At 34.5% G+C, this 8,961-nt stretch overlaps 1 protein-coding gene across 1 annotated transcript in view; it reads left to right on the top strand.

Annotated features, from left to right (window-relative positions):
- Positions 1 to 8,961, top strand: part of LOC117167502 (DDB1- and CUL4-associated factor 7) — a 124,305-nt gene that overhangs the window by 36,791 nt on the left and 78,553 nt on the right. The window contains exon 3 of the mRNA XM_033352496.1: positions 1,281 to 1,824. Coding sequence (XP_033208387.1) covers positions 1,281 to 1,824 — 544 coding nt within the window. The remainder of the gene's footprint in view (positions 1 to 1,280; positions 1,825 to 8,961) is intronic.

The following is an 8,961-nucleotide window of genomic DNA, read 5'->3' as shown; positions in this document are numbered from 1 at the left end:
CCAGCGAGGGCGCATACTTTGAATAAAATATTTGTTATCATTCTCTTGAAATAAATGTGTTTTTTTCTTGAAAAAATACCGGTTTCATATGTATACACCTGGAAGATGTGTACAAATTGTTCTATATCTCATCATCCTTATTTGCCTACTTGTCTCACCTAAAAAAAAATTGGAAACAGATTGATACTGTCCTTGATCCGAATGCTCTCGAGCTCCTGGCTGTAGATTAAGCACTCTGGAATTAACGTTATCATTAATTAGGATAAGATTAGCAGAAAAAACGAGGTTTTTTAAAGGAAAAATAGATAATTATCATTTGTTTAAAAAATAAGCAAAAAATATCAGAAGACACATTTTTAATACTACACTTCACTGGAAAGGTAGTTTGTAGACAATTCGAAAAAAACTCTTCGTTTGTCCATAAATGCCGCTAAAAAAACATTTACTCAATTATATTTGAATTATTTATAATTATTATATTATTTGCCAATCATATCTGAAGACAATTAGCAAAAAAAACGACTTTTTTGCCAGCAAATGCCGATAATACACATATGTTTATATAATTTATTTAAAAAAATTATAAAAAAATATTGTTTAACAAATTTTCTTCAATTAAAATCACTGACACGATGGTTTGTACAGAATAAGAAGAAAAAACTATCCTTTTTGTCCATAAATGCCGATAATAGGCAATTGTTTATATAATTTGTTGAGCAAAATTATAAAAAAATATCAAGTCACAAATTTCATGATCAAGTGTCATTTTTACGGTAAAGGCAAGCAATTTTAACGTGCAATTATACTTTGCAAGCAAACAATCCATTATTTGGCTATTTGTTAATATATTTTATTTATAACAATTAACTCAACAATTCAATAGATTTTTTCATTTATGCACCCCTGTGCATCAAATTCAAGCGATAATGAGCAGGGAAAATTTTTTTTTTAAGAAGATACAAAATAAAACCGTCAAAATCTATATTTTTCTTTTTTGCATTGACATAAAAGTTTAAATAAAAAAATTTAAAAATCGACTCATAATTCTGTTCAAAATTGAATGCTAATTTTTCTTTAAAAAATCTAATTCGGTAATGAATTACGCCCTACCTACAAGTTATTTTGAGCCCCGTTTTTTCATTTTACCCTACTGTGCGTTGGACTAGGCACGCGCGCGCGCGTGTGTGTTTATTTTTCTACCGGCTGTACTTCTACGAAGGAAAAGTTTATGACTTGCTTGGCAAAAATAATAACTATAAAAAATATTTTATGACTATCAGGATCTTATCCCGATCTGCTGGCAACGTCTGGCGACTACCTAAGAATTTGGCTCGCTGGGGAACCCGAAACAAGATTAGAATGCGTTTTGAATAACAACAAGAACTCCGACTTTTGCGCTCCTCTCACATCCTTCGACTGGAATGAGATAGATCCCAATATAATAGGAACATCAAGCATTGATACCACATGTACGATTTGGTCAATTGAAACTGGACAAGTGCTGGGACGAGTCACCGGATGCGTAAAAACTCAACTAATTGCTCACGATAAGGAGGTCTATGACATTGCCTTTAGTCTTGCCGCCGGTGGTCGCGACATGTTTGCTTCTGTAGGAGCGGATGGATCTGTTAGAGTTTTTGATCTGCGACATTTAGAACATTCCACGATTATTTACGAAGATCAACACCGCACTCCACTACTGAGGTTGGCTTGGAATAAACAAGACAGCAATTTCATCGCTACGGTCGCTATGGATGCTTGTGAAGTTATCATCTTAGATATTCGCGTTCCTTGCACTCCAGTTGCTAGACTAAATAATCATAGGTAAGTCGTTTTATTTATATTTTATTTCAGTGTAACCATTGAACCTGAAAATTGTGAATTGATATTGACTTTATTTGTTGACCTGAACTTTTTGTATTCTTATGGACAAACATATGGAACCCTTATCCTTTAATTCCGGAAATAACAAACTATTGTAGCACATTGTTAGAAATTTTACGATGAATTTTAGGGACTATTAATTTGTTAACTAGTTCTTATAGTCATTATGATGTGTTAAAAGGAATGTAGCTTAGAATTTCTTATCAAACTTGGAGGGGATCATTGGATGGGGCTGCCTGGCCTAATAATAATTAATTGGCCTGAAAATCATCGAAATAATTGCCATATCGCGTCAAAATTGAATCCTTAACATTAGAATTATATAAACAATTATATTTGTGAAATTTTTACTTTCGCACATTTAATACATATTATATAACTTTTTATTTATTTAAAAAAATGATCTTTGACATATATATTGTTTTAGAAAACAATTCAACAATAATGACTAAAGGGTAGAAAAACGACGCTTAAAATTTTGAATTTCACTAATTTTGTCATCTAGTCAAATACGCTATGCCTTCACTTCCACGAACTTGCCATTATTACAGCAATAGCTATATAACTACTAATTACAAATTTAATAAGTAAAATGGCGTAAAACACAGTTTATTGATATTGTTATTACTGCGTGAGTAATGTAACGGGAGTATGGTTTCCTCGTTTTCTTTGCGTGGTTTGGAGCAGCAAGTAGGTCTTTGGCGGTGGCTGGGTACTTTACCGGCCTAGGTAGAAAAACTGCACTTGACGGTCGCGGTGTATAAGCGTGCATATGCCTTCGTTACTCGACCCATGTCAACTGTTCTGCGCAGTACGTTCATTTAAACTAACCCCAAATCTGAGAAATTTCGTGCGAAAACTCTGAAACTATACTCTTGTTAAATAAATTATCGTATGCAAGCAGACGGCGTAGTTTTTTTATGGTCATGCTATGATTACTAAAACTCATACCCGACCGTAAAAGGAATATTTTGATGTTTTGGTGCACAATCCTACTGTTACATTGTCGACTGTCAAATAAAGATATTTCTTTTTTTTCAAATACTTAAAAGTCTAATTTTGTCCGAACACTTGTACCCTAAAACCGTTTTTATCAAATTTAATGGTACTCAGATTATTTCATAATTATTTTGTAACTTAAGTAGCTTCTATCTGTTACGCCGAGCTACGTATTTTCTATCGGTTACTACAAATTCATTTGTATCTATCTGTTAGCGCGAGGTACGTACTTTGTATCTGTCGCTGTAAGTTGCATATTTTCTTGTAGGATCTATAGAAATATATATATATGGTAGAAAGCAGATCTTTAAAAATACATGATCATCTTATTATCTTAAAAGTTTCTTAATATTATCTATACGGGTTTCGACCACACCAAAAAAAATCAAAGTGAAAATTGTATAATAAGAAAAACTTCTAATAATTATGATAAATTAATTTTTGTAATTTTATATCACAGAATTTTTTAATATTTCGTAGAGAACGTTGATGTTGTTTGCTGTCCTTAGGGTCAGGTGGATTGAAAACAATTAAATTGATTTAAACTTTTCGATACACAAACGTGGCTCTCATTAGAGAATTTGATTAAATCTGTAAAAATGATGTGATTTCTTGTAGGGAGGCAATTTTATAATTGAAAGTGTCATTCTTTGGTTAATATCGCAGTTGTAGAATTATATAAAATGTTGTAATTTTAAAATAGATTTTTTTTATTATTCTCTTTTATCTTTAGAAATTATATCTATGAAATAAAAATATTTTTTTACCTAATATCATGCTGTAGTCAAAATGCGAAATTCTCAAAAAAATATGATACTAAACGAGCTGCTCTCATTTTGTTAATCATTTATTTATTGCTCCGATTTCCAGTTACATTAACCTCTTATAATTAATAATCAGATTGGAACAAAACAGAAATTGGACGAGCGTCATTAGGTGCATATAGCGTTACACGCTGTACAACATTTTTAAAGAAATATTTAACAATAATGTTTCTGAAACAATATTTTTGCGAAGAAAATCGCATAGGATATTCGCACTATATTCATGGCCAGTCATAAAACAACATTCACATCCCTTACTTTCAATTAAATATTCTGTTTCCTGTTTTTTTTCTCAAAAATGATTGCTAAATTTTCAGATCACTAAATTCTAGGGCCAATGTAAATCTTTTTATTAGGGTGTTTTTCTTTTCGGCGGCTACGCCTCCCTGTCCCGTCCTCGGTCTCCTCCCCCGCCGGGGCATCGCCCCTAGACCCCACTACGCTTTATCCCTGTTTCTTTCGTATTCACTGTGCTGTCTTACTCTTGAATTACATTCCTTTTAGAAGGATTTTCTTATGAAAGGAATTTCAAACAATAGTATGTGATGCACATGCGCGTAGGTGATTCACGACCTGTGTGATTGCCGCAGTCGCTCCGCTTGTGTGGCAAATATCACACTCGTTGTGAATTACCTACTTCGTGCACTAGCAGCACAATATACTATTTTGAAATTAGTATATGTATAATATGATAAGTAAAATCAGGCAGGGAAGAGTTTAGAATTGTTTTCTGCATTTTGCAGCAAGACAATTTGGAATGCCAATGAGTAGATGCAAACATGATTATAATGCGATTAGATTACTACTTAACATTACTAAGATTAATGTTTGTTTCGATTTCGCCGATTTAAGTTTTTTCTATAATATCCTGACCGGCAGCATAGAAGGTCCGACGTTGTTAGTTGAGATTTTTCTCCATGTGCATGATAAAGAACTCCGTAATAAAATGTTGTCAAAAACGAATGACAGTCGAACAAACTATGATGGCAAGGCTGCAATCTCTAGACTATGTAAAAATTGTAATTTATTTTCTGACTCAATAGTTGTTTTTATTGTTCTCAGTTCAGCTTTCGATTAGCTCTGAGAAGTGCTCTCAGCCTAATGGACAACAGCGCGACATAATAGAGCAAATGCTCGCTACACAACCAACTTACACTTTCTTTACATCTACGTCTAAATTATTATTATTATTATTATTATTATTATATTATTTTATACCAGCCCTACTTAACTAGCAATAATGCAGTCAATGATATCGTATACCATCTTAGCTTAAGATATTTTTTCTTTTTTATATTACTTTAATATTAATATTATTTTTTTATACTATATAAAAGGGCGCAACTGCCCGTTGATTTCCTAAATCAATAAATAAATTTTGTTACTGTTCTGAAAAATAGAAACATGCGATGACACAATAAACATTACTGTAAAACACACTTTTAAAATAACAATTGGAAAGAAATGTAAGCCGAAAAAGCTAAGAAATCAGTATCTTGTGCTATATCTTTTGGATTCAACCACTGCAGTTCATTTCTTTGGCATTGATGCGATGAGCTTTTCGAGGCAGTTTTATTGATCGCTGATGACTCTTTTTGCAAAGCAGAAAAAAATTCACTTTTGTTATAGTATTCTTCGTTTCGAATACATCGGTCTAGTTTCTCCCCAACATGTTTGATCGGATTTAAGTCCGGACTACAACCACAAGCCATGACAATGTCTCCGCCATGTTTAACTGTCGGTACTTGGAACTATACATCTTTCCTCTTGTATTCGGGACATTGGAAGTATTTAGTGCCATCAGAAGAAAAGAGATTATATTTGCTTTCGTCCCTCCATAACATTTTCTTCCACTCTTCGGTAGTCCAGTGCTCGTGATCCTTAGCAATTTTAAGTAGTGGCAGCGTCATGGTTTGGGGTTGCTTCTCTTATTGCAAATCAGGTCCTCTGATTCAAATTGAAGGCATTATGAACGGTCAGGTTTATCGGGATATCTTGGATAACCATATGAGTCTATATATGAGCCCGCACTTGAATCCATTCGAAAGTCGGTGGGAGGAACTAGAGTGACGTATTCCAAAAGAAATTGCTATAAAAAAACGAAAAGTGTTTGCTGCTTTGCAAAAACAGTGGTCAGTGATACCTAAAACCTTTCTCGAAAAGCTCATCGCTTCAATACAGTCAGTATATTTGCTGTGTGTGTTTTCAGTATTGTTCATTGTTTTGTCACGTGTTTCTATTCTTCAGAGCAATAACAAAATACTTATGAGCTTTGTGAAAATACTATTCTTACTTCATTCTTTCGTATACAATGCATTTGGTTTGTGCGTCATTTCTGTTGGCATTAATTAATTACGTGCCTACAAAACACTTTCGAGCGCTACTATAATTTACGGCAGCAATAAATAAAATGACGACGAAAGGTTTATCAGCTACAGGCCATGAAAATCATACAAACAATTGATAAAAAGAGATATTTGGGATTCCAATCGTGTAAAAAACTACGAACTTTGCTGACGTTTCTTGAACATTGCTGTTCACTTCTTCAGGGCTGACCTGCAACTGAGGTATCAGGTTATGTTGTTCTTACGTGATATTGTGTGTTTTTGCAATTACTTTTGTTTTGTCGAATAAAATGTTATGTCCTGTCATGCGTTGGCTCACCGCTCTCCCGGTTTCTCCAATATAGACTTTCCCACAAGAATAAAGGATTTGATATACTCCTGAATCACTTAGGCGTGCTTTTTTGTCTTTAGGGTTATTTAGTAGTTGTCCTATTTTCGCAGGTGGTTTAAATATGGGTTGGATGTTGTGTTTGTTGAGAATGCTTCCTATTTGTTCTGCGGCACCTTGGATGTAGAGTAAGGTGGTGGTCATTTTTCTCTCTTTCTTTGGTAGGTTGTGTTGACTTGTTTTTTTTTTAGTATACTTTCTTATTGCTTTATCAATTTGTTCTTTTGTGCCATCGTTCTGTATTAAGATTTGTTTAACGTTTTTAAATTGTTTTTTAAAGTTATTTTTCTCTGTTATGGAGACAGCTCTGTATACAAGGGAGTTGATGACCAATTGTTTTTGAGATGGGTGATGGTGGGAGGAGGCATGTAGGTATCTGTTTGTATGCGTGGGTTTCCTGTAAACTTATGTCCTAATGTGTTATCAGATTTTTTGTACACTAATACGTCTAAGCATGTTCTGAAGGAACATTCACTTTCCATAAATGACAACTGAAAGTTTAAAATGAGCTTTAATCTTAGCCTTAAGACAACATATAGTATTGCTTCAGCTTTCGAGTATCATCTAAGAGTTTTAAAGTTATTAAGGCTCCTTTAAATCGAACAATGCTTCTAATTCTCCTGACACAATTGCTTATTTTACTAATCTGAATGGATTAATCCCACACATCAAAGAAAAGATGAAGGTGTCAACAATTCGTTTCAAGTTTATAATTCATGGAGGAGGCGAATTTTTAAACGTATGTCTTTCTATTCAATCAACTCTAGATAACTCAATACCAGAACGAAATTGCCAAAGATACGACGAAAGAGCTTGCACCAAAAGGTTTAAAAATTCTGACGAGAAAAAATCGATCGTACTTGCACTAGCCAATTATCAGAAGAAAATGACCATAATGTTTCATTTATGGTCTGCAAGGAACATAAATGCATTTGAAGGAACCATTGCAGCCGATATAAAACTGGTTAACATCATGGTCGAAATTATGTCCGACAGTAGCGTTTTCGCCGTAAATCACCTACTTCGCGCACTAGCATCAAAATATACAATTTTGAAATTAATATATGTGTAATCAGTAGATAAGCAGCAACCTATCCTCGTTTATGTTTCGGTTACCTAGCTTCCCACTCCTGTGCAGTGCCTATACGCGCTTATCGGTGCCATTTTTTTGTCGTCCGTTGTCGTTGGTTGAGTTATTTTTATTATGCCTCATCTTGTTTTTTTCTTTTTTTAAATCCATGCATAGTTAAATAAATAACTGCCTGTATTAAGAGTCTATGCTATAAGAGACTATGGATAAGATTCTATCTAGTCCTATGCTGTTGGGCTAGATTTAAGAAAATACTCGGTATAATGTCAATGTGAGGGACATTGCAATTTAAAAGATGTTAAAAGGATGTGGAATGTCACTGAGCTAGCTGTAGTTATTGACAAATGCAAGCATTCAAGTACTAATGATTATCCTGGAACTTATAAGGATAAAAGGTTCCTGCTGACCCCAAGCGCTATTAAATCTCGCAGTACCGAGAGCAGGTTTATTGGCGTCGATTTCTTTAATCATCAGGTTCCAAAAGGTTGGAAAAGGTAGACTGAAACCTCGGGGATGCTTCCAAGCTGGAATCGGCAGCTATCAAAGCTGGGCTAACTCGAGAGGGATGAGGAAAAAAAAGGTCTGGACATGAGTAGTCCCAAACTATCGCCAAGTGGTGGGTGGCGCAGCGGTCCCAAGTTATTCGCGCACGTACAATTAATGATCTCCGCGATGCAGAATCGATCTGCGACAAGTTGTGAGTTACCTATTTGGGCTTGCTGCACTATCTGACAAACTTTTGATATGACAGGAAGTTAAAGTAACGTTTTATGTGTGAGGGAAAAAGCGCGCGAGCGCGAAAAACCATGTGCGCTGAGTAACTATTTTATTTAAGGAAAGAAGAATAGAGGAAAGAAGTTAGTGGAGTCGAAAATGAAAGTTGCAGGTAGGTCCGGGGTTGCAGGACGGCTCGGTAGTCCAATGTAATCTCACTGTCATGACGACCACCGTTCCCCATCCTGGGTGACTTATTTCAAATGAAAGTCTTTTGGCATAGCATGTCATGTAAATTTTAATTTAATGCAAATTAAAATTTTACGATTGAATAAACAATATCCTTCTTATCATGGACGTAGAAGTCAGAATGACCCCGCGCGTCTTTAACGTTATGCCTATGAGTTCATACGTGCATTTCACAGATCTACGTGATTTGATTTACTAATTACATAATTGATGGTTACTTACAGTCGCAGTTATATAATCGACCATACTATACGGTGAGATTTACAAGCAAATTTGTCTACTTTATCGATCTTTTCATGAAGATAATAAAGTTATATTCATTAGTTTTTATGTGCTGTTGGATGCAGATTGATCTGGACTAAGTAATACACAGTGCATGAAATATTTTTAACAACCTAAAAAGTAATCCAGTGTCATGTGTTAATAGTGGTTGCAGAAATGCTTGTGACGAAGTTTTTCTAAATATAG

This window comes from Belonocnema kinseyi, chromosome 2 (assembly GCF_010883055.1).
Source record: "Belonocnema kinseyi isolate 2016_QV_RU_SX_M_011 chromosome 2, B_treatae_v1, whole genome shotgun sequence".
Classification (NCBI taxonomy): domain Eukaryota; kingdom Metazoa; phylum Arthropoda; class Insecta; order Hymenoptera; family Cynipidae; genus Belonocnema; species Belonocnema kinseyi.
Note: the sequence above shows the minus strand (reverse complement) of the source record. Positions and strands in the feature narration are given on the sequence as shown.